At 40.4% G+C, this 26,233-nt stretch overlaps 1 protein-coding gene across 1 annotated transcript in view; it reads right to left on the reverse strand.

The window, feature by feature from the left end:
- Window positions 1-21,250, reverse strand: part of UBL3 (ubiquitin like 3) — a 56,417-nt gene extending 35,167 nt beyond the window's left edge. Inside the window, exon 1 of the mRNA XM_059820342.1 lies at window positions 20,721-21,250. Within this exon, the coding sequence (XP_059676325.1) occupies window positions 20,721-20,747 (27 nt within the window). The 5' untranslated portion in view covers window positions 20,748-21,250. The remainder of the gene's footprint in view (window positions 1-20,720) is intronic.
- Between the last annotated feature and the right edge of the window lie 4,983 nt (window positions 21,251-26,233).

Here is a 26,233-nt window from a genome sequence, read left to right on the forward strand (position 1 = left end):
TAATTTTACCTTAACCTAAATTTAATTTAAAATTATTTCAAGGTAATTTATTAACAATGAAGAAGTCATTCAACCTAAGGATTTGGCCAATTTATGAAGCATCTTTATGTCCCAGCATATTCTGCTGGCTATCCAACGAAGATAAAACTTACACCCTCAGAAGCTGCATGGGGTGGTTTGGTTCACCATGGATCAGGAAAAGAAGGAAGCTCTTTTAGTAACCCTTATGACCAGAAGACTTTTCTAGCAAGCAACAAGATAGAGGAAAGTAAACCTGAACACTAAAGATGTGCAGCAAGTTTATGAAAAGAGTCAAAAAAGTTTCATATAGATGAATGCAAAAGCAAAAAAAAACCATAATGCCATCAGTTATTCTTAGAGTATTTTTCCCCCCTTAATTCAAAACCTCTCCTGTTCCCATTTATGACCACTGTCCTTCATTCTCCCACCTTTTTACTTCAGTAGAGAGCCTGGCTCCATCTTTTAGATAACCTCTTTGTAAGTACTAGGAGGCTGGTGTTAGCTCTCCCCAAAGCCAGCTCTTCTCCAGGCTGAAGAAGTCCGGTTCCCTCAGCCTCTCCTCACAGGACAGGGGCTCCAGCCCAGACCATCTCAGTGGCCTCTGCTGAACATGCTGCAGCTGATCAATACATTTCCTCTTCCAGTGTGGTACAGGAAAAACAGTCCAAAGCTGGACACTGTATTCCTGATGCAGTCTACTGAGTACCAAGTAAAGGGGAACAATCACTTCCCTTAATTCCCTGGCTTACACTCCTGATACTACCCAGGATGCTGTAAGCCTTCCCTCCTGCCAAGGCATACTGGCAGCTCATGTCTGGCCCACTGCCCTCCCCAGCCAGTCAATCCCCAGCATGCACCACTTCTGGAGGTTAATCCACCCCAGGTGCAAGACATAACATTTGTTCTTGCTGAATTTTATGAGGTTCCTGCTGATCCATTCCCCAGCCTGCCGAGGTCCCTCTGAAAGGCAGCCCTGCCCTGAAGCAGGTCAACTGCACCTGTAGTTTGGTGTTCACAAACTTCATGAGTCTGCCTCCTCTTCCAGGTCACTGATAAAGATACTAAACAATCTAGGTCCCGCAACACACCCCTGCGGGTCTGCTTGTAACCAACCCACAGGTAGAAAACCAACCATTAAGCAGTACCTCTTGAGCTTAATGATCCAACCATGAGTCCCTTGTTTAAACAAGCCAATCTCCTGGCTCATCTACTCATTTTCCCGACTATTGGGACAGACAATCCCTGTGCTTAGAGGAAATGGAACTTGTAAAAAAAGCCCTGATGAAGAGAGCTCAAAAAAGGAAGGTTCAGTAATTTGGCAAGGGGCATGGCACAGTTTCCAGCTTGCACTGCAGGATGCTGTAGTCTACAGTATCTCCACCATTACCTAATTAAAAAAAAAAAATAAAATCTCTGTTTCTTCTCCTTCCATACGGCTGTCTACATTATACCTGAATTAACATAGCTTTTCCCACAACCAGACCGGGGATTTTAGGACTCTTAGGCCAGGCAACAGTCCAGGGAAGAAAGGCATGTCTTATCAGAATGTTTTCAATTGCTGGTATATTAACCTACCTAAAAATTTTTCTCATTTTACTCACAATCATCCCTTGGCACCAAGAATTAAATGTAAATTTAATAAACCAACACTTGGATCTGTTTAGAAAGACAAACATATTGCAGGGAATAAATATCTGTTCAGAAAATCATTTGGGATTTGAAGGTATTTTTTTGTGCTTTTTTAATTATTTCTTCCTGTAACTACTAAGATTACTAAAAGATCATTTTGAAAATTCATTAAAACAGCACGAATTTTTCTCTTCACTGCTTATATTTCAAGAGAAAAAAAACATAGTGCCATTTTCATTAACATTACGAACTTGTGAAGCTTCATTTCCCTAGAATATTACCCAAACCCTTTATTGAGTCTACAAAGCTTTGTAAGTGGTTTGGGTGTTTTCTTATGTCATAAAGAAAGAATTTCAATACTGGAAATAAAATTGAGCAATAGGCATGGATATTTTTTTCCTGTAAATCTGCAAGAATCAAAAAAGTCACCAAGTATAGGCAGTCATTCACATTCCCTTGATATGTAAATATATAAACGTGCTTTTCTTCACTGACTTCTTGCATATTTGCACTTGGTACTAGAATGAGAAAGAAAAAGGGACACAAACATGCAGTTATAAACTGAAGAATATTACCTAAAATACTACCTGGCAATTTCACAACCTGCTGTGAGGATGACACTGCTTCATAATATGCAGATGGAGTTACTGTACATTTAATGTGACATTATCCACATGGGAGGAGCACAGGTCCCAATGGCCTTGCAGGATTAAACTAAGAATGTTAGTTGTTTTATCACACTTCAGAAAAATGAAGGGGTTTTGGTAAAAAAAAAAGCCAGGGAACTAGATATTCAAATAAAAGAGTTTCTGTTATCTATAAATAGCAAGGTACAGTGACAGCATGGACATTCAAGTGAACCATGCTTCAAGTGCTTGCCCAGCCAGGGGCAAGATCACTAACTGATGCCCCTTTCCTCTTCCGTAACAAAAGCAAAGAACAAAATTCTGTTCCAGAAGATCTTCCTCCTTTGCAGCAATTAGTACCAAATTCCACCAGGATACATGTTTCAGAGATGAGAACCTCTCTTGCAGTATTTGTTTTCATAAATTCATGAACACACATGCAATGTAGCATTTTAGAGAACAACTTAAACACAAATTGCACTTTTTTTGAACCTCTTTTAGTACCATAGACACACCAAAATGTCTTATTTGATCTGAATGGTGTCAATTTCCCCTTTTCTGTTTGTTTCTTACACTAGCCTGAATGCTTGAAATAAAGTTAAAAACAAAAAAAAAACCACCAACACATTTAACAGAGTATAGGAGTTCACAAAATACAGGTACTATACATGCAAGGAACAAAAGGTTAACTTCTAACCGAAAAAGATGAAAGGGAGAACATAACATTGTGCATACATTTTTAAAGTAATATTTCCTGTTATGAACAGCAACAAAAAAGAGAATTAACTTTTCCTTCTTTATTGTTTTTGCCTTACAAAAAAATATTATCAACTGTTCCTCTCCAAAGCTCCACACATACAAGAGCCTGTTTTGCATTTGGGGAGAATTCTTTTCTTTATCCCTATTTAGCTATCTATTTTTAATTGAAGTGTCTTGCTATTTTTAAGTCCCTCTTAACCCAAAAAATAAATTTACTTTCTCTTTCCTACTCCCACCTAAACCCATTTTTCAATAAAAATCTATACAATCACAAACATTCCATCTATGGATACAACCCTGGAGAGAGTAAATACCCTAATGAAGAGAAATCAGGAGTGCAGAATGATAGGTTATTTCAAAAAAACCTCAGAGGTATCTCTTCAAACTCTTATGCACAGGCAAACTGCCTATCTGTTAGAAATTTCAAGTCAATCACTTACAGACTTTAAAATACAAGGAATCCTGATGCCGTTTGGTTGCAAGTTCTTATTCAAAGAGCTGAAGTACCTAACAGCATTTTGTACCATCTTGATGGTCACAAGTTGCAACAAGGGAAATTCCCACCACACACAAGAGAAACACTCCCAGTGAAGGTAGTTTAAGCTCTGGCACAGGTCACCTGGAGAGGCCGCGGAGTTGGCATCCTTGGACAAAGTCAGAGCTCGAGTGCACAAGGCTTGAGCAACATGATCTAATTTTGAGGTTAGCCCTGCTTTGAGCCACCATCACAGCTAGCTCTGCTTTGGACTAGAAAACCTCTACTGGTTTCTTTTAACCTTGAGACTCCATGATCTATAAATATAGATTTTCTAACTTTTGAAGATCATTTGTATTAAACACATTCCATATATCAAGACACTGCTAAACTGAGTAGAGCTTCAAAGACCATGTTTGGCAGCCCCACCAACAGGTTTAAGCCCACCTAATAAGTTCTGGAAAAAGAACTTATTATAGGTATAGGACTACATCTATGTATAACAACCTCTGACTCACAAATTTTCTATGAGATTCCAAGAGTTAAAAAGGAAAAAGTCTTTCATTCTACCTTAATAATTTATACAATTATGTCATTACTACAACTGAGAAGCTGAAGGGCTTACAAAACCAAAAAAACATTTTACAGGAATAGGTGAACACCTCCAATGCCTCCTACACACATGCACATTATACTTTTATTAAAACTAATGTCCTCTGTCAGGCCAAAGGATTTTTATTGCTGCAGATTTCTCACTGTTCCTCTGATTTATTTCCACACACATACACAGCAGCACCAGTGGGGAGATTAATGTCTGATAAATATGGCACCAGGAGCATGAGAAAGGAGTGAGTAAATATCGCAACGAAATGGTATTAAAATGAAAGGAATTTATTTCCTTAACTCTTCTTGGTTATTCAATTCCATCTGAAGTTTACCACACCAACAGTAACTATTTTAAATGAAGACTATTTAGGTATTCATGTGCCTTTTACTATTAATATTCAATTTACAAAATAAAAACAATGAAAAGAGTGCTTCTGTTTTGCCTGACAAGCAACTAATCCTTTAGGCTATGTTCATTGTTACCGTCCTACTTGGTATTGTCTCAGTACATTGGTGGTTACATAAATCTAAGCATGCGTGGGTCTCACATTCTGCTAACTTGTCTTTTTATAAAGAGAGTGCATTTTCTGTTACAACTGAACTTGTGTGAATGCAAGCTATCAATGAAAGGGATGATCCCACTTTCTCCCCTTTGCTGGCATCAGATCTAGTGAACCTAATATCATCAGATGAGTGGTTTTAAGCTGGAGGTATGGAAAATCTTTGGGGGAATTTCTGGTAGATTACTCCTCCATCAAATTACTCGGTGGCCAATTCCTCTTCTGGCTGCATGACCACTAACTAAATCGTACTATAAGGACATGGTGGAAACATGGTGATGGGAGGGGGAAGTGTTACATGGCTAGTCATGTATAGACATGACTAGATGGGAAAGTAGAGGGAGAAACCGAATTGCCAAAACAGAGCTTATAGCACAATTCTGTCCACTGGTTCATCAAAACATTTGAATGAAGGCATTAAGTGTTTGGTTTGGCTGTCCACTTGCCAGGAACACAGATAAATGGGCTGTCTTGCAATCACCTTATATACCCTGGTTTTAGCTACAAGGCTTCTAGTGAGACTTTGAAGACAAGGGCTGGGGCAAAGGAGCTTTTAAAAGCATAGATTTGAGGTCCTTGATCTTCCTAGAATAAGCCTCTGATGAGCTGGGCCAGTAAAGTTAAGCCAAAGCAAACCATGTACAAACAGCAGAAACTGGATGCAATTAATTCTCAAGTTCAGTTTATCCAATTGACACATGCATATAAGAAAAGCAAGCATTTCAAATATTTTGATACCATAGCATGATTAGTAGCACAGATGTCCTCCACACAATAGCAACAAATTCTTGTTCCCATTTCATATGCTTATCTACACTCTGGAGACACAGCAAAATGCTACTGCATCAAGCTGCACCAAAGTGCTGCTGATCTGAGAAGATTAGAAAATGAAGCTAGACAGGACGAGAATATACTGGGGTATTCATACACAACATTTAATTCAGAGGTTTCATGCTCTTAAGTGGTGCAGACACCTCTAGCTAACTCTGAGATGAAGAATAAATGAACAAGGATTTCCACATGAAGTGAAGCCAAATCCTTTCCCAACCCAACAGCCTCAACCTGACAGAACGGAGTGAGCCAACAAAAGGAGCTTTGCCATTCTAAGTGTGTGCTGTGTCTGATCACTCACAATGTATTTCATGGAAATCCAAATCAGAAAATACAGTGTATTGCCTCAGGTAGCTTCTTCAACTGACTTCTAGTAGATTTTACTTGGGCATTATTTTACTATTTTAAAAAAGCAAAACTCTTGTGGAAGTCAGAAAATTAATTTCTAAAACTATGTTTTAGAGTTAAAGCCAGTTCTAAATTGCAGTCAGCAGAAAGCCCGTTTCTAATCCTAAACCATTTTCTGCAATTTATTATTATTTTTCTGAATACCGGTTGTTTTGCTGCAAACTGAACAGCAGAATGACCTGCAACAATTTTCTTTCCAGACTTTTGTAAATACCAGATTTTTTTCCTTGTCTCATCAGCCCTTACATAAATTATAATTAAGCATAATAACAACATAACACTAAAATCTGCCAGGTCACCCTGACACCATTATTGAATAGGTCTTATTTATCATGAAGACAACATTTAAAAAGGGAAAATTATTTCAGTAAACTCTACTGGTCTGTATTACAATCCCAAAACACTGATCTAAAAGAAAATAAAGTTACAAAAAGCTGTATCATTCACAGGGTCAGATAAAGAAAGGAGAGTGCCAGACAGATTAACTAAATGCCACATGGGTTAGATGTCAATACGATTAGAATGGACTTTGGGTTGCTGCTAGCAAATACATCCACATGCCTCGCAGAGGGTTCGGTGAGAAGGCACATGTCTTGTCCTGTGGAGCAGCTCCAGACCTAAGTGGGAGAAGATGAAAGCACAGACTAGAGGAGTGCAACAGGGGAAAGGTTTCAAATACATTCCTCAGTCAGAGACTAAATACAAGGAAGTGTCAGACAAGCTAAAGGAGTCTCAGAGCAAAATAAAAAAAAGCTTTTTTGTCAACTCACAGAAAGCCTACTGTGTTATTCTTAAATGCACACCTCCATCCAGACAACAGTGCAAAATGAACAGCTGGCTAAATCCCTCCAGAAAAATAAGCTTCTGGTGTATTTAACAGATGGTGGCACAGGTTATGAAATTGGTCTTTGCTTCAGTCTCCCAATATAATTTTTTAATGTAACTGAGATACAATATTTTAATAGACTTAGAATATTTCTCAGATGAAACAAAACTAAGCATTTACTGTAGTACATACACTTACGTTTAGAACAAAAGCCATGTTTCTATAGATTATATCCTATTCCACACTTCTGCTGTCTGAGAAAAAAAATTCCATGCTCAGAAAATGAGGAGTTTTACGGTTACTTTCTTGTACCTCAAGCAGAAAAGTTAGAGGCATGCCAAGCAAAAAAGCTGGGGGCATGCCTAAATATTATATTGCTTGTCAGGAAAAAAACCCCAAACAATAAATTGCCCTTTATCCACATATCCACTAAGCTGTCTTCTACATATATTCCTTTGGCATGTAATGCCATGCCACCACAACCAGTTTTCACAGAGAAAAGAGTTATTCCATCATCTTTGATTTACATCACAGGGTTTGGGGTGGGGGGAAAAGCAGATTTGTTTGTTTTGAATAACAAGTATAATTCCCTTCTATTACTTTATAAATGAAAGTCTTAACCTTTTCACATGTTATAGGGAAAAGCAAAGTTGTTGTCTCAGAAAACATTGTTTTATATTAGGGATTTTTCTTAAACTTGCAAATAAACTTCTGTCAGTCCTGTGAACTCTCAACCAGGAAGTTCAATGCCACAAAAAAAAAACCCCACCACTCTCAAGCTACTATTAGAAGTAGCAGAGCCCCATATTTCACCAGTTTAAAAGCAAAGCAAAACACAGAACATAACTGCTTAACTGCAATTCTTCATTCTAATTTTAAAAATCTCTAATAACATTTGTCCATGTCTTAATAAGAAATTTGCTCATTTACAGAGACTTGACCATTCCTGAAAAAGAAATGTGAACATTATTAAACTTACAAAATTCAAATACCTATCATTACAGATTAGGCAGTCAATTCTCCCTACATACGTTGCATGCTGATGCTACAAGCATGCATGATACTTACTTCAGAGCCAGCATGAGTTAGGTAGGCTGACCTTCTTTCTATTTACATTACATTAGGTGAAAAATTCTCTTTCCACAAAAATCAAACCCTAAAATTTAACATTGAATAGAATATTTTGTACATTCTATTCATAGATATGTAACTATTAACCTAAAAATAATTTAGTCATCATCAATTTTCAAATGAAGTTAAGAGAATTAAACAGACATACACGTGCACAGATTTGGCAATATAATGCTTTCCAAAGCATGAAAATCCAGAACTAGGTCACAGCTTTATCCTACAGATCATTTTCAGCTTAGTTTGAACAATAGAAGTCTTTTGAATAAACTGCCTGCATTCAACAATCATGATACACTCATCTACAAATAGAAGCTGTATTATAAAGTCTAACAGCCCATGTATCCACAGCAGAAAATGGACGGAGTTGAATGAATACACTTGTGGGCTGCTAGTTCTTTGCTTCTTTATACTTAAAAATTATTAAAAAAATCTGACTCCTCAGGTGAAGTGTTATTTCCAGGGTACCCGATTTATTAATTCTAATTTGTAAATTTTTGATTGGTCCCTCAGTAATGAAATCTAGCCACCCAAAAGAGGTCTGCTAGAAGCACAAATGCAAAGATTAGTCTTGTCAAAGGAATGAAGACAACTATATTTAGATATATGTCTATTTACACAGTTACCATATAAAGATTCCTCTACATGAAATTCCTCAAAACATTAAGTAAGCAAAATAAGATGTACACTTTAAGTATACAGAGACAAAGTATGTTTTGTTTCAAGATAATCATAAAGTAGCGTGGATATTGTTTCCTCTTTTACAAATACTACAACAATTTATGTTGGAAAGGTTTCATTTATAATCATTACATTTCTACCTTAACTTTAAAAAAAAAACACCCCACAAAAAACCCAACCCACCACACATACAAAACTAATGTTTCAAAACTTAAATTGAGCCAAAACAAAAGTGCTAATATGAAACACAGCATAAAGACTTCACTCAATCTGTAACTCAACCTTTAGCAATACACAAGTATCAAGAACCACCCTCTAAAATATAAATGTAAAATGTATTTATCAAGTTGCAGGTATGAAATTGACTCCAGTATACAACAGAAACCTTACTAGCACAATGGTAACAAGCTTCCCTGCATTCATATTATATCACGCCAAAGAATCTTCATTATTTAATTATGTAAGCATAAATTTTCAACCCACTCATATTCATTTCTGCTCTGAGGATATGAAATATCTTGCAAACATTTCAGGCCAAATATCAAGAGAGACCTGTCAAGCTTCAAGTAGTAAGCATCTTTCTTTTAATCTAATACAAAAAAACCAAACCTATCTGAGTCTTTGCAAGACTCCATTATAAAAAATTCAGTATCACTAAAACAACATAGCATTTGTATCTACAGTATTCTCTCCTGCTCCGCAAGTGTGTTACACAATTAGGAAAAAACACACCATGTTTCTGCTGTGATGTTTAGAATAGACCATTCAAGTCCAATTTTATACAACAAATTATGAAAAGGATGGATAACGCACTTTCAAGGACTTCAGACAATTTTCAAAACTAACCTAGTTGTGTAGAAATTTTCATTTGTTTGGTAACTTAAATTACTTTTACATTTACTATGATGATGTGTATAAACTTCCATTTTCTTCTTTTTAAACAGGCTGTGTGCAGCAGCTTAGACTGGATCACGCTTGGCAAAGATCTGCAATCATACTGTACCTACTTCACCACAACAAGCAGCAGTACACCTACAACTATTTAAATTTCCATATAGTTGTAATTAGGGGAAGATCTGCTATGCTAAAAGGAAACACATTTTTTTTTTACTGCAGTGTTCACAACCATAGTTGTGAAAGTTTTCTGTAGGAAGTAAAAAAGCTGGTAGAACTGTGATTTACTGTAAATTAAAACATTTAATGATTTTGAAGCACTACTTAATGAATTTAAGCTAGGAAAAGACAACCCACCAAAAACCAATATGAAAGTGTTGCAAATGAGGTTTTACAAAGCCCCAACAGCTTGAAAGAATTACCTAAACATATACATTTAGTGCTATTTTTAGGCATTGTGAAGTACTCCCCCCCCCCTCCCCCCCCGTACAGTCCAGCTGCTCCTCCCGAAGGGTATGGGTCTCCTATAACTCATGTGTCACTGCTGCCTTCTCTCTCTGGCCATCCTGGACACATTGGCATGTGTGAACTGGCATTAAATGCCATGTTTAGGCAACTGAATCAAGTCTTTGAAGCCTTGTTGTTTTAAAGCCTGTATGTGGTAATGCAAGATTTACTTTTGCCAGAAGGTGAGATAATGTTTACACGGACACATTTCAATAATTTTTCCACCCAGCAAAGTAACACACGCTGCTTTTCTATCTCCATTCAGCACCAGTACTGAAAATACAAATTTAAGGGATGGATTTGGGTATGTTTGTGTCTGGCAGGCAGAGGAAGGGTGAGGATGTCCTTCCTCAGAAACCTGTTATTATCTGACACACTGAAAACTTCATTAAATGGAAATCAATCACTAAAGAGTACAAAACCTATGCATAGGTAAGAGAAAATTATGACGACTCCTTGACCGTTTCTTGCTGCCTATTATGCTTCTGTGGCAAATTACTGCCCATAAATAAGCCTGAAGGCTTTGATACTACTATGTTCAGTGCCTGTACCTTTGTCACTAGATGGCTGTGTGATCATGATCTGGCTTCTCTCTGTACGCCCTTCAACTGCTACCACCACCAATCCTACTAACTGCTACAGCAGTCCAAAATGCCTACAACAGAAAGTGAACGTCATCTTTTCCAGCAACCCAGCAAGAATTACTTTGAAACAATTCAAAAGATTTCTTTCTCTTCCCTATCCTAAGAGCTCCACAGACACTCTAGGGTTAGCCAATACAGTTCCGAAAGAGCACCACAAAACAACTGTTGGTTTTACCCTAAAGTTAAAGACAGAACAAAATTTCAAGACTACTATATTTTACGATTATAAGTGATTTTTGTACAGGAAATTTCAAACTCCCACAACAAAGAGCTATGGTTCTTCCTAAAAACTGTATCCCATTTTTTGGAACACGTTGCAACCTGATTTTACAAGAAAAACTATTATGTGATACAAAAGACTGCAGAAAATGCTGTGTTTATTCAAGTATAATTCTCTATCTTCCATCTCCTGCAAAACAACATCTAATAAAAGAAAAAACAAACTTCAAAACTGTACTAATAGAGGCACTAACTACACCAGTTCTCTTTCCCTCTGGTCTTCATTTCTATATGCTAAGAACTACAAGATAAAACAAAAAGTTTCTTTTTTTTTCCTGAAGAGAACAACAAAGGGGAACAAAATCACTTCCTAACCACATGTTCATTATAAATAAAATTCATAACCTAGAACACTTATTTAAGCATCAAAGTCAGGACTGATATGCAGCAGCAGAATCAACTATAAAAGGCAGGAAACTATTTACCTTCACTCCGCCTTATCTGGCATTAGTCAGCACTCTGAATTATTCACTTTGGTGCTTGCCTTTTTTTAAGCTGAGTTTGAAATTTACCAAGCAGCACATTTGCAGATAAAGTCACCAACTGATAATCATTCTGTGCTCTATGGATAGGGCAAGCTGTCTTTCCTACATTTCATTTCCTAAAAGAAATAAATACAGAATTTGAGGGAGATAATTTAAGAACAAACCTAAATTCCCATGTCCTTGAACATCAGAAACTGCTGTGGATTTGTTTTCTTCTCTTGAGATTGCTTCAGATTTAAACTGATAGCATGCTATTTCAAAAGTAGGAACATGAAAATTGACAGCTATATTATGGCAATATTTGATAAAGTACTCAGAATTTCAGTTTCCATGACCTTTGTGTAACAGGAAAAGCAATGCATCTCCTTAGGTGTCCAGAAGAACAGCTAAACCACTGATTCCAGTGTCCCAACCACACTAACCAGTGCAAGGCCAACCTCAGACAGGGATTTACCTGCAGCACTAACCACACCGAGCAACTATTGGGGGGCAGCTACAGCGCGCACATGATGCTGCACCACAGTTAGTCCTGCTTAATATAAGACATTGGAGTCCAATAGTTAAAATCCAGAAAATTAACACACGTGAAAACTTAAGAAGTCCTCGTAAGAGAGAGCACACAACTCTATTGAGAGAAGAGCTTTTTAATTATTCTTACAAACATACAGTAATAAATCCTCATCACCACTTTTGTGCTGTAATATGGGTATTGGAAGTTATTAATTTTGTGTGTGATTTCATGTTAATGTCATTATTACTGAATCATACAGAGTTAGTGAATGGGAATTTACTCCCCTCACTTAAATTCTTTTAACAAAGTTCACTGAAAGTTTGGGCTTTATTGCCAAAAATAGCTATACAACGCATAAATTGCTAGAACATGCAAGTCCAATAAAGTTTGTTTCCATCACAAATCAATAGCCTGGATTCAGAAGTGAGAGCTAAGCTTTCACTATCACACGGCACACCTGTTATGACACGTAACTCATTTGCACAGATTAAAAGTATATTCATTCACAGGCAAAATGACATAAATACTCAGATTTAAGATACCTTAAGTAACATGTTGTGCATCAAATACAACCACAAAACACTATTGCAAGAATTAAGTTTATTTTGATGTTCATGTTACCACCCATACAAATATGAATTCTATAATTTAAAAAAAAAAAATACTGCAACTAGGTATTTCAGGCTTTAAAATCATACAAAGTCTTCTACTCAGTCCCTTATAGTATATAAAAGATAACTATGTTTAAAAAATGTTAGACAGCATTTAATCTTAAAAGAAACACTGAAAAGGACTACTATTTTAGAAGAATTATTTTATATTGATATAATTTATAATAACTTTCCTGAGGCTTAGTAGCATATGCCACATATATTCACATGTGGATTGGCACTAATCTACCTTTAAGAAGAAAATCCTAAATTTACACCCCCAGCTACGAAAGACTTTTGACTAACACTGCACTTCACTATTTTACCACTATTGCACTATTTCTCTGTATTAAAAACGTATGTCAGATTCCAGAGACAGATTAAGTAGTACCATCTAGAATATATGTTAAGTATCAGAAACAGATTATGGTGGTGTGGATCTCTGCCAGACCACAAAGCATTACTGTATCATAACTCCACTGAGGAGATACCAACCAATGCTACAGTATATGACTTTGAAGTGCTATTCTTTTTTAGATGAAACACATTGTTCTTTTCAATCTCTGAAAGAAAACCATGTTTAGTTTCCTTGTGTTTATTTTGAAATTGATACTACACTTTTATCAAGTGCTTGAGAGAATTTCTTATGCAACATGGAAGAGTGAATATTGCACAATGAAGACCACAGAAAAGCATCCAGAAGAGTTCAGGACCACCCTTTAAAAAAAAAAAAAAAAAAGGAGCTAAGCTTTCATTCCCATCCAAACTGCCAACAGATTCACAGATTAAAATCCAGATCCTCAGCTGCAGCTAAAGAGCACTCCAGGATAAAACCACCTTTGTTCCTCAGCTGTGGTCCAAACCATTGGCATAAATTGGATTACCCTGAAGGGTAATCTGTGCCAGCTCTCAAGAAAAACCAAAACCATCACAGTAGGTAGACACCAACACAAACATTTCCAGATTGCACCCCTGTGCTGTTGAACATGAAGTACCATTTTGGTACCTATATCCCACTAAAGCATAGATTCATTGTTTGGTAGTAGAACAAACCTACTAAACTCCTAGGCAGAATCCCTGTTTTTACTTCGTTAATTTATATGGGATACAAAAAGCTCAAGGAGTTTCTTGCTTGTTTCTGTCTCCATAATGACAGTATCATGGAATAAAATCTCAGCTAAACTCTGCCACAAACTTTCCATTTAACTCTAAACTGAATCTCCCAAATAATTTTAAGTAAAAAACCAAACCAAAACAAACCCACAAATGTAATCCTGTCACTGGCAAGCTATTTTCAAATTTCTTTACAGAAAGTAGAAAAAACTACAAGATGCTGACGGCAGTGTCACAATTGTGTAATCTGCCAAATCTTCATTTTACACAAAGTTTCTATTTGTGGAAAATATACATTACTTTCTTTTTTTAAAATCAGATTTCAACATACTTGCAGAGTCTTAATACAAATCAAGAAATTGCCTTCACTGTGGACAGTTTACAAGCAGCAACAAATTTATCCTCTGTCAAGGAGCTAAACACAATCCCAGTTAGTGACCGCAAAACACACGAAATTTCCACAAATACGTAAGAGTACTCAGCTGCAACAGCATTTAAGTATTTCTGCAGAACTATACTTCTGAGGCCCAGCAGACCTACAAGGTCTTAACTTTTTCTTTTAAGTGTTACTCTCAAAAATAAACAGACCTCCTAAATGATTTTCTCTACATTCTTAGAAACTCTGTTAGCAACTTTTCTTCCCCCTCAAATTTCTTTTCAGATACAAAACATATAGTATTGAAGTGCATAATGCTATTTGCAGAACCTCAACTGATGTCTCAACAACTTTTTTCTTTTTTTTTTTTTAAACAATCCTTGCAGGGTGTGGATTCTTCATTCTCTTCTTCCCTCAGTATTTCCTCACTATCATTGCTTACAACACTTAGTGGTACATCTGTGAATTTAAATTTGTCTGGAAGTATACCAAGTGAAAAATGTTCCAGTCACTGCTTTAAGATGTTCTGCAACATATGTGTAACAGAAGCTGTCAAAAATTAAAGGCTGTCCTTCTAGCAGAATTTACAGAGTAATTTTTAACAATAGCTGAATTTCAAAAGACAGACCTCTAAATTATGTTAAAACTGATGAAGAGCTGGGGTCTTGGAGTTTAGATGTGACGTGAGAACAATGACATTAAAATTTCTCATTGACATTCTGCTCATTTTCAATAGCTTCTAAAATGAAAGCACTGCACTCCTTCCTATCCCTTTAATAATTATGGTGAGGTAAAGTTTACACATGCAAAATTGTGGCAGGAAAGGCTTGCTACTTCAGTAGGCTCAATTAATTGCTGCAAAAACAGACTTAACATGGAAAAAGAGTATTGATCAGCAGCTCTGCCTTTCACCATAGTTAGAATGACTAATAACCAAGTTAGTGGATCCAATACTGTACGAAGAAAAGACTGAAAATAAGCTGTAGTATCTCTTTTATATAAAACCACAAGAGTGATTAGTCACATTCCAGATATTTCTGGATTCCTGCAAGCTAGAGTAGCACTCACAGGCTGAGTCAGAACTGAGTTCTCCATTCTGCTCAGTATTGCATAAGCATATATGGAGACCTCACCAAAAGTTTACATTCTGACTTCTACTGAGAAACAAAGCTGACTGACCAGAAATATAAAACCAGTAAATCCCACTTACTGCATATACCATGACCATGGCTTTCAACATTCACAGAAGTTGTACTTAGGAAGAACTTAGTTAAAAACCAGAAAAGCATGCCCTTAGTCATTTTGTTTACAGTATCATAAAAGTATTGCTTACCAAGTCTGCTGCAAGGACCACAATCAGACAGGCTAATTTCCTACTACAGCCTTAAGCCAAGCCAAGGAAGAGCATTACAGGCCTTGAACGATCTAAAATTTAAGTTTAGATATGCACGAACAGCAGTCACAAGCTCCAAGGTGAAATACAGATTACCGGTACTTGAAGTTGTCCCTAATTCCACATCCAAGAGGCACAACTTGTGCCCATTCCAGTCCCGACTGAGCTGTCCAGTTCCCACAGATGACATCTGGCAATCTTTTAACATGCAGAATTCAATGTTCCTGCTGTAGAGGCGATCGTTTTGCTACACTCAGATACTCAGCATTTGTTTTTTGTCTCCCAGCCCTGCTGGAACCTGCCAGCAGCTACTGTTGGCTTCCCAGAATTCTCAACAAGGGAGGAGTTAAACATCCTTCAGTACATATCCGCTCCAGTATTTCATGGAGTTAAACAACACAAGTAGAGAGAAACCAAATCAGGTAACAACAACAACAAGGGTGGGTGGCAGGAAGGAAGAAACAGTTTATACTGCCAGCCCACACGTCCATCTGAAGTATAATGCTGCACCAAGGCCCAGCATAAATATCAACCATTATGTCATCCGTAGGTTACAGCTGTTCATCCCCAAAGAAAATTAGATGAAAGACATGCAAACATTGTTTCAGAGTATGTTTAATGTGTTAGGATCCTGCGGAATTTCCACTACAGTGTCATACATAAAAATGCCAGTCATTACTAAGATATTTATTTTTGGTTGTTAGATAATAGGTAAGACATTTTTAATCATTTTGAAGTATACCCAAATATATACATTCAACATCAGCTTTGACAGGTTTCTCCCTGGCCACTGCTGCAGATATCAGAGAAGGAGGTTCTTCATCTTGTTACAATAAACACTGCAATATGCTACAAAGGCTGGCTCAATATATAAGGAGTCAGGAAGGAGCTTCAAGCTCTTCTTTCTAACACAGTTCCCACCAAATCCTTCTCCAAAAGGAGGCAAAACCCCCAAAATAGAACTTTCAACACTGAGGGTACAAAAATACAGAGAAATAATTAGACCTTTATTTAAAAAAACTTAAGGGACTAACTTATGACTATATGCACAAAGGCTACTAGGAATACAATAATTTTCAAAACAAGAAAAAAGGATCTACTAAAGGCAAAAGGAAAAGCAGTTAAAATAGAACAGAGATGCATGACGACTTACATTTTGTTCCAATACATTAAAATGCTATGAGTGAACAGTCTTCTATTTCTATGTTCCAAGCATACTGTAAGGATACTACACTTATTATTCTTAAATGAAAGAATTGTTTAGACTGAATGATGGACAACAAGACTCAGCTGCCATACAACCAGCTACTCCTTTGAGTCCCTCCTGTCTGAATCTTGTTCCTGGATGACAAAATTCCCCTACTTATGTAGCATCAGTTACATGTCCATCGTTTTCCCCTGTTAGTCACAATTAATACGTATTAGAAAGGAAGTTCTTGTATATGTTAAGCTATTCATCACTATTCTATACTAAATTTCCTAAAAAAGAACACGCGCATGCACATTTCCACTAAAGATGCTGACAGTAACAAGGAGTGAACTGAGCAGGGTTTCTATTTGTTATTCTTCTTCCACCTATGATAGAACCTGCCCCCTTCTGATATTGTCCATGTATACAAGTGTTTTAGACCGCAGACTCCATCCTCCTGCATGTCTGCAAGCGTCTCGCACTGAACATTCAGTTTTATTAAAAATAATCTCTCCCATACCACCTACATCTCATAAGTATAGCATATGGATTCAATAGCCGTACATAATAAAATTGAAAACCTTTAACTGTTTGATAGATTTCAGTGTTCCGCTGTTTATCAAATGCCAAAAAAACCCAACCAAACAAACAAAAAACACCACCATGAGCCAAAAGCATCACTCTCAGTTACTACTCAGACAGAAAAAGAATTTGATATCCTAGAGGGCATGCAAAGAACTGCCCAGGAAGAAAGTGCTGGCAGAGCCTTTTCATACCTACATACAACGCACCGATACAGGAAACGGAGGGCACCGTAATACTTTTCAGTCATACAGGCCCCTTACTGCAAACTTCCGAGATCCCTGAAGAATTATATCTGCAAGGAGAAGTATCATAGGCATACAGAATACAGAGACGCAGCTTCCCAGATTCTTGTGATAACTCCACTGAAATAAAGGGATTATTCAATTGAGTAATAACTTCTGGACTGAGTGTAGGATTTTCACAGCTTGTTTTAAAACAGTCAGCTACAATGTGTAAACAAATAGCAAACCATTTTCATTGGGTCCACTCAAAAAAACAGTGTTATTAACTTCGCAAGTCCATAAACCACCTCATGTCTCTTTATTATTACCAAAGAAATACAACTTGCAAACAGCCCTGCTGTTATTCACAGTCAAACTCTAGCTGCTACTAAATGGCAAAACTGATAAATTACCTGATTAAATTATTGAACACATCCAGAGATGCCCTGTTGCCACTACAGTCACCAGTACTTATGTGAAAAATCAAACAAAATTAGGCTCCAGATACGCAGTACAGTCTTCAAGCACTGCCCCATACATGTCTAGTCCAATTAAGCTAATGAAACTACTCAAGAGGTCAATATTAGCAGGTTTCATTCCAAGAGTGGAGTGTTAACCTGGAAGTAGCACACATTGCTAAGGAATAATGCACCACAAACTTACAATACCCGGAATGTGGTGTGTCACAATCCAATTTATTAGTGGAATGCAAATGATAAAGTACTGTGTTAATTATTTAAGAAGCGATGTTGAAATGGTTAGCTGGTAAAATCTGCTGTAGTTCTGGAAAGAAGTCAACTCCATGTCAGAGAAAAGGAGGCTGGATCAAATTATGCCTACATACAAGTACAGAGCTTACTGAAGAATCGATAATTTATTATGAATTTATGTATAGTAGATCATTCTCAAAGGTGGGACAGGAAGACAAATTAACACATTTTTAAGAAGCAGCAATTATAATAGTAGTATTATTATGAGAGGGTTAGTTCGTGAATCTGGCATAAAGAGTTTGAAACATAATTATTATAATACTTAAGTAATTCATAGCAGATTTACTAAGTGTGACAGCATCTTCATAATATGACACTCCATCACACTGATGCCAACTCCTACAGAAATGGGAAATCATTTTTTTGTAAATGCAAATTACACAGTGGGTGGATAAGAGAAATGCAAACTGCAAAATCCTACACTAAATAAAAACATATATAAACAAGGTGACAGCCTGGTAAGTGCCCCTCTTTAAAGAGCAATCAAGTAGCAACTCCATTTTCTTTCCTGAACAAGCTCCTTTGAAATAAGGAGGATGGTGACAAAAGGAGACCCAAAATGAGTTTTCCAGTGCTCTTTTTACACAGTAATGTTTATTAGCTCTATTTAATAACTTGAATTTCTACAACACACTTCAATCTTTCAGAAACTGCAGCTAATAATGCAGAAACTCAACAAAACGATCCTAAGACAGACTAGAATATGTCTATTTATTCAGCCTAATTCTACCGACACCGGTAACATCTTCATTCAAATGTTTTTGTAATGACTCAGTATTTAAACATCACTATGTATAACAAGCTTCTTCCTGATTTGAAGAAACAGAGCATCGCTAGGCCTAGCTATCCCTGCCAGTGGTATTCTCATTACATCACAACAGAAGGAAATAGTTTTCAGAGAAACAAAATAGTATTTTACCTGTCTTAAAATTTGTGTATTTTGTATAAAAAGTCAAATGTCAAACATTACAAGCCTAGAGGCAGCATCACGATTCCCAGGCAGGCAGGACCTAGAAGTAGCGTGGGGGTGGTAGTGCTCTCCTCCAGGCAATTTAAAAAGCAGCACTAAGAGATTTGCATCTAAGTCTTCACAGCTAAGGAGAGGATTTCTGTGATATAATGATAGATGGACACGTGCAAGTGAGAAGGGGGTTAAGAGTACTCTAGCAGCCAGAGAAACCCTAAAAAGACATGTATGAAAATTGATAGTTGGAAGGATTTAAGTCAGAGGCAACAGTCTCCTCATCACCCTCTTCTTCCAGGGGGCAAAACTTACTCATAGTATTTGAGAAAAGCATAGGGGAGGGAAAAAAAAAAAAGAAGAAGAAAAAAAGGTAAGCCTAAAACCGTGTTTGATTATCCTCTATATCTTACTGTTTCTGCTTTTTCGGCAGAATTCACTCATTTTGACTGCAGTACAAAAGCTGTGAAGGAAACACCAAAAGTAAACAACTAAAGCATACCATTATTTCAACGGCCCACTTGTCATATATATGCACCATTAACTGTATATCTATGGCTGAAACAAGGGCTACTCGGTTTTATTGTTACCACTACCGGGGCAGGTTTTACTGGCAAAACAGAACTTCATCCTGAAAGGAAAAAAAGCATGGACAAGTCTGCTGCTTCTAGGAAAAAAAAGTACCTTTAAATGTGAACAGTTGTGGGCAGATACGTGAACATATTCTGCCGTAAGAGGAAAGAACTAACATATCAAACTGCAGCCACAACTTTTTTTTTTTACCAATTAAGCGATTTATGGAAATATATACAAATGGGGAAAGTCGTGCTGAACGAAAGATTACCTAGCAGAACTGATTCACCCTCCCTCCTCATGCCCTGCTATGCATTCCTATTTTAAATGCACCGAGACGAGTATCCAATACAGGCTAAAGCACAGTCCGCCATAAGAAGTACTAGGAGTGCCCTTGAAAAATGTCCAGATTGCAGCTAGTGCACAAAGGACCTCGCCATGTAAGTAAGTGCATGAGAATTTCTCTCTCGCTCTTGACCCGGCGGCAAGTGAAGAGATTAACTTCCCATCAACATCGGAAGACAAAGCGTCGGTAGGAAACAACCGAAGTTTGAGAGAAGAAAAGGAAGAAGGCTGAGACTAAATTTCAGCTGGTTTAGAAAGAAAAAAAGAGAAATGGCTCGAGTAAATCACTCTGAATGCTCTACTCGTATTTCTCTGCCCCCCAAAAATGCTCGGCAGAGCTGAACAGCAGTGCTACACAAAATAAGCAAGAGCAGTCAGATATTAACTGCCATAGGTAAGGGAAAGCAGACATCCCCCCTTGCCTTGCTACACAGAAGGCGACGCTACAGATTTCCCACTCCGCTACCAAGAGGCAAAGCAGAACCAGCATCTGAGGCGGGGGGGGGGGGGGGGGGGGGGGTGGTATTAACTGGGAACTTTTTGTTCCTTAAATATGTAACCGAGATCTTTTCTTTTTTTCTTCCCACGCCCTTCTTCTTTCAATCTTCTCTGCCAAAAGAGGCCGAAATAAACGTTATTCCATAATAATACTATTAAAGAAGTATAAGGCTTACCATATCAGCTGGAACGCTGCTGGACATCTTGATGTTACCCTAAATGGCTTAAAAGCAACTTTAAAAAAAAAAAAAAGAAGCACCAAGCACAGCCCGCCGGAGATCTTCAAGAAGCAAAACCGGTGTCAGTGTCGGAGGCAGCAACTTCCACGTCCCCTACGAAAAAGAGGTGCCCGATGTGCCGCGGCGAAGGCGGCCGGCTGAGAAGGAGAAATATCCAGGGGCAAGCGGTGCCGGGGCCGTTCCGGAGGAGCCAGCGGGAGACCAGAGATGGCAGCAGATCCCTGTCAGCAGCGGCAGCAGCACCAGCGGTGCCAGGTAGACCAGGCAGGACTACACCGCCACATGAGCTGCGTGCGGGCTTTTTCCCCTCTCTCCCTCTTCCTTCTCTCCCAGCCTTGACAAATGACGACGGGATGATTCACAGGATAATGGTGCGCCCAAGTCACCTCCTCAGTCAACGCAGGCGACCTGGTCGCGCAGGCAGGCAGGACCTCGCTCCTGCCCTCGGCGGCGGGGCAGGGAGGCGGGAGGGCCGGGGTGGGCCCGGGGCCGCTGAGGAGGACGCCGGGCTTCGGCCCCCCCCGGGCGGTGTGCGATATTCAACCGGGTCTGGCGGGGAGACGGGCTGGGGAGGGCTGCCTGAGGGGCGGCCGGAGGGGAAAGCCCTCCCCCGCGGCGCTCCGGCGGCGACAGCACTCGGCGGGGGCCGGGGGGCGTTCAACGGCGGCCGCCTCCCGCAGCCTCAGGTCTCCGCTCGCATAGCCGCCGCCTCCTCAGCCCGCCCTCCCTCCCTCCCTCCTCCGCCTCGTCCTCCGGCGGCTCCGGGCGCCCTCGGCGGCGCGGCAGGGGCGCCCCCCCTCCCCCGCGAGCCGCGCTGGCCGCGCTGCCTCGCCCCGCTGCGAGCCGGAGGTGCCGGTCCTCAGCGCGATCCTCGCCCGCAGCCGCCCCCTGTCATCTTCGGCTCAAACCAACATGGCGTCTGCCGAGCCGAGAAAGGGGACACGGTAGGGGAAAGACGGACCCCCTCCTCCTCCTCCTCCTCCTCCTCCCCCTCCCCTACTCCCGCCGCGTCACGCGCCACTGCCCCGCGCGGCACCATGGGGCTTGTAGGCTGCCGCGGGGAGCGGGGCAGGGCCAGCCTGGCCCCGCCCCGCCGCGGCCCCGCCTCCGCTCCTCAGCAACCGTTGCTAGGGCGGGGAAGCGGCCGCGGCGCTGCGGGGCCTCCCTCCGCGGGGCCCCTCGTCCCGCCCCGCCGGGGGTGCCCCGCGCCCCCACCCCGCGCCCCCCTTGCGGTGGCGGCGGGCAGAGGGCGGGGGCGCACGGCGGGCTCCCCGGGACGCCGCCGGGGCCTCGGCGCCGCTTCCCCGCCCTGGCAGCAGACACCCCAACCCCCGCCCCCCGGGCAAACGCCACATAAATCCCCGTTTTCCCAAGGGCGGCTGCAGCTTCCTCAGGGCGTTTGGGGCTCCCCTTGCAGCCCCTTCTCCACGCATCTCGTTCCCAACGTGTGGGCTGTGTGCTGTACTCTTGGTCAGCTTCCAAAAAAAAAAGGAAATTTTTATTTTATTGGTTGGGGGAGGGGGGGGGTTGCACCCCAGATCTGCCAGTCTGAGCCTGCACAGCATTTCTTTGTATTTCTCATTCTTACATTATTGTTTAGAGCCTGAAATACCAAGGTTCTTCTTCTTTTTCTTCTTTTTTTTTTTTTCAAACTGTGTAGTTCTATTAATGAAAAAGGCTCCTGTAAGATTCATGGTGGAAATGATGACTCCCAACTCGGAAACATCTGGAGAAAGGGCACTTAGCATGTAAAACGCCCCTTCGGAAGCCATCCTGGTTTGTTATGGCACCACGTTACCTGAAATGGTGTCTGTAATTGGTATTTTATTCCTTATTCCAGGCTGCTCCCAGATACCAGTATTCAACAAAGAAAGGGTGTGCCTGATGAAAAATGCATCCCACCTCAAAGACACCAAAAAATCCTACACAAGGTGCAGATCTATTGAAGATATGAGTAGGCCTTCTGAGAGGGGTATGGAGAGACACATTCATATGCCGGTGCTGTAAAACTGTCCAAGAAAAAAATAGTCAAGAAAGTCAAGTAGATGGAGCTTGTGACAGATGCCACCTGGTTCCTTTGGGGACAGATCTCGTGTAAAACCACAGGAAATTAAGACAGAGCTGTTCCCTTTAATACTAAAAGTTTGAGGCTGCCTTTTTTCTCTATGACTCCGTGCAGTGAAGGCAACCACTGGCAAGATATGTCCCTTACACGGTTTGTAACTCTTTTCTTTATGCTCTGCTCCAAAACAGCTTCAAGCTACCAACTTCAGAAGACAGATCTGACAGCAAGCAGCCTTGTCTGATGGCTAGTAGAAGAGTTAGGGGCCAGCAGAAGTGGCCCCACTTGTGTGGCCTGTGTGAGGATCCTGTGCTGTCACTCGTCGTGTGACTTTGGGCATGTCACTCCCTTGTCAGCCTAGTTAGCTCCGAGAGTACATTTTTGGGAGGCAGTGACCGGGGCATCTCTCACAGGAGAAGAGGCTGAGAGCTGGGACTGTTCAGCCCAGGGAAGAGAGGACTTAGGGGGATCTCATCGCTGTGAGTGGCCAGTGGGAGGGAATGAAGAAGAGGGATTCAGGCTGGGTCCCACTGACAGGACAAGAGGCAATGGGGATAAAATAAAAAACAGTGAATTCAACCTGAACATAAGAAAAGACTTTTTTACTGTGAGGGTGACCAAACACTAGCACAGGTTGCCCAAAGAAGTTGTGGAGTCTCCGTCTGTGGAGATACTCAAAACCCAACTGGACATGGTTATGGACAACCTGCTCTGGCTGACCCTGCTTGAGCAGGGGTTGGAGTAGGTGACCTCAAGAGGTCCATTCCAACCTGAATGATGCTGTGACTGCGACACACACCCCAATAAATGGTTTTATCGTACCTTGTAGCATCATCCCCAATCTCAGGCAGGTCTTCTAGCCACCAACAGGATGAAAAGGCTTGTGTTTGTGGGAGTATTAGCATATTGTTGAAGCATTGCTTACTTTTTCTCCAACTTCTGTCTCCAACTTTGAGAGACAGAAAAAGTACAAGGGTTCCTCGTTCTTTTTTCTTTTTTTATAAAGCATATGAATAATAATACTCATAGATGAGGGCCCAAGGGATGAGCCCTGAAGGATGTCTCTCCATCCCAAATAATACATGTTCCTGGGCACATATGACTTTCTGGTTAAATCAGAGACAGGCTGAAGAATTATAAATAGATCTCACTGAACAGAGTTTATACTTAGATTGTTATTAATGTGGGGTTTTCCCTGAAAAAAAAAATTAAAAAAAACCCCTTACATACAACAGCTTAAGTTTAAACAGGCTCTTGAGATCTGCTCCAAGGCCATCCTGCAGACCAGCCCTTTGCTCCACGGAGACAGCAGCCCTGTACAGGTGCCTCGAGGTCATCTCAGGGTAATTTAGGAGGTGCCCTGCCCAAGCCCCCCCCCGCTCCCGCTAGCACTCTCACAGTAGGGGTGGGAGAATAGGCTCCGTGGCTGCTTTTCAGGCGCTGCAACTCAAGACCTGTCTCCTCGTGTAAACTGAAATTGGTGGCAACTCAAAATTATGTCCTTGGCTGTGCTGTGACAGCTGAGGGGAAGATGCATGGCCCTTCCCACCTCCTCTGCTACGAGGAGGCAGGGCAGACAGCAGGGCTTCATAATTGTGGTGGTGAATTGCCAAAGATTATATGGAAATACCCTTCAGCTGAGCATCAAGGAGTCCATGTGCTCAAGCACGTCAGGCAAGTGAGGATGCCAGCAAGCAGAGGCAAACTGGATGAGGGGTCAGCAAGGCAAGCAGGCAGCAGCACGGCACATCCGCTGCATTGGAGATGGCTCTTTTAAATTATTTAGATGGATGAGCTCATCTGTGGCGCATAAAGATAAGCACATCCATAGGACATAACCATAGGACAGAATGCAGAAGACATAGAGCCTAAATCAGCATGATTCTGTGGTTTTTGCTTTCTTGCCTCTGGTTTTACAGTCCGTTAAAAGGAAGGATCATCCATTTCGTGTTGATGAAGCAGCGGGATACAGGAGGAGTCAGGGGACCGTCCTTGCTACTTCATGTACGCACTCGGGTTGGTCACCTTTTCTGCTGAGTGTTGTATAAACGAGGACCAGCTTCTCTCTTTGACACGCAGCTGTACTGTCCAAGAGACGGCATGAAGAATTAGCTTTTTTATTCCTATTAGTACATATTTGAATCTACAGTTATGACTGCAGGCCAAAATCCACTGCCTTAGGCACAGCACATACAAGCCCATATCAAGAGTTTCTGTCCTGAAAGGTTCATAGCACCAGGTTTACTCTATGGTTGATGTTTATATCACATTTGCGGGATTTTTTCCCCCTGGCTCTCAGCTATGATGACACAACACAAACAAATAGGGGATCCAGGACAGCTGGTACATGCTGGAGATCATTTTAGGATGATTGTGTGGGGGGCAAATGAATGAAAAGAGGTGCTGCACGATGATCCTGGTAGAAGTTGTACTACGTATGACGAAAGTGATAAATCCCACCTGTTTCATGGAGGTGAGGTCATGTATTGGAAATGCAGCATGGGTCAAATATAAACCAGAAAAAGATCTTTTCTCTTTGGCATGTATTAAGAAAGGCTGTTATAATAGTATTCATTTCACATTCGCACAGAGAGGAAATGAGAGTTGTGGTCAGCAGTAGTCGGCTGGAACAAGGCTCCCTGCAAAAGCATAACTGCAGGCTACATCTGGGATCAGCTTGCAGCTAAACCCCGAGCAAGTGCTACAGGCATACACATCTGAAAACAAATCTTTCCCACATCCAAGGATCAAGCAAAAAGGCAAGTGCTGTTCAAGAGAAGTGCTAGCAACATGGAGAGCTAAAAAGGCAATTCTGCTTTTGGGATCTAATCCTGTATTCAGACACACAAATCTTATTTCCATCAGGTCTTCCTTGCAGAACTGTCATGTGAATTTAGCCGTCCAGGTACAAAATCATTCATCATCATTACTTTGGCAATTTGTGGGGGAAAATGATGAAGTATACAACTGATATTTTGCTCCTTATTTGAAAAATATGACATGGCATGAGTAAATATGTAGGATTTTGCCATGCTGTATTCTCTTTGAGAAGAATTGTGCTTGTGCCAGGTATCTACGGGTAGGTTGGGATGTGCTTTTAGTGTTTCACGGCCATCAGTACTAGTTGAAACCTGACTCTGTACTGAGATGTGCTTAATAGGAATAAAAGGTCTGTTATTCTAAATCAGATTAGTAGTCCAGCCAATGCGATATCCTGTCTCCAGCAGTGGCCAGCATCAAATGCTTCGGAGAAAGACACATGAACCCCCACGATGGACAATCACGTTATAATCTTCTTATTTGCTAAGTTTCCACTGCTGCCAATGCTGCCAGAGAGGCTGGTTTATGCCCTGAAGCACAAACCTTCATGTCCTTTATAGCCTTAATG

Source organism: Gavia stellata, chromosome 1 (assembly GCF_030936135.1).
Source record: "Gavia stellata isolate bGavSte3 chromosome 1, bGavSte3.hap2, whole genome shotgun sequence".
Lineage (NCBI taxonomy): Eukaryota > Metazoa > Chordata > Aves > Gaviiformes > Gaviidae > Gavia > Gavia stellata.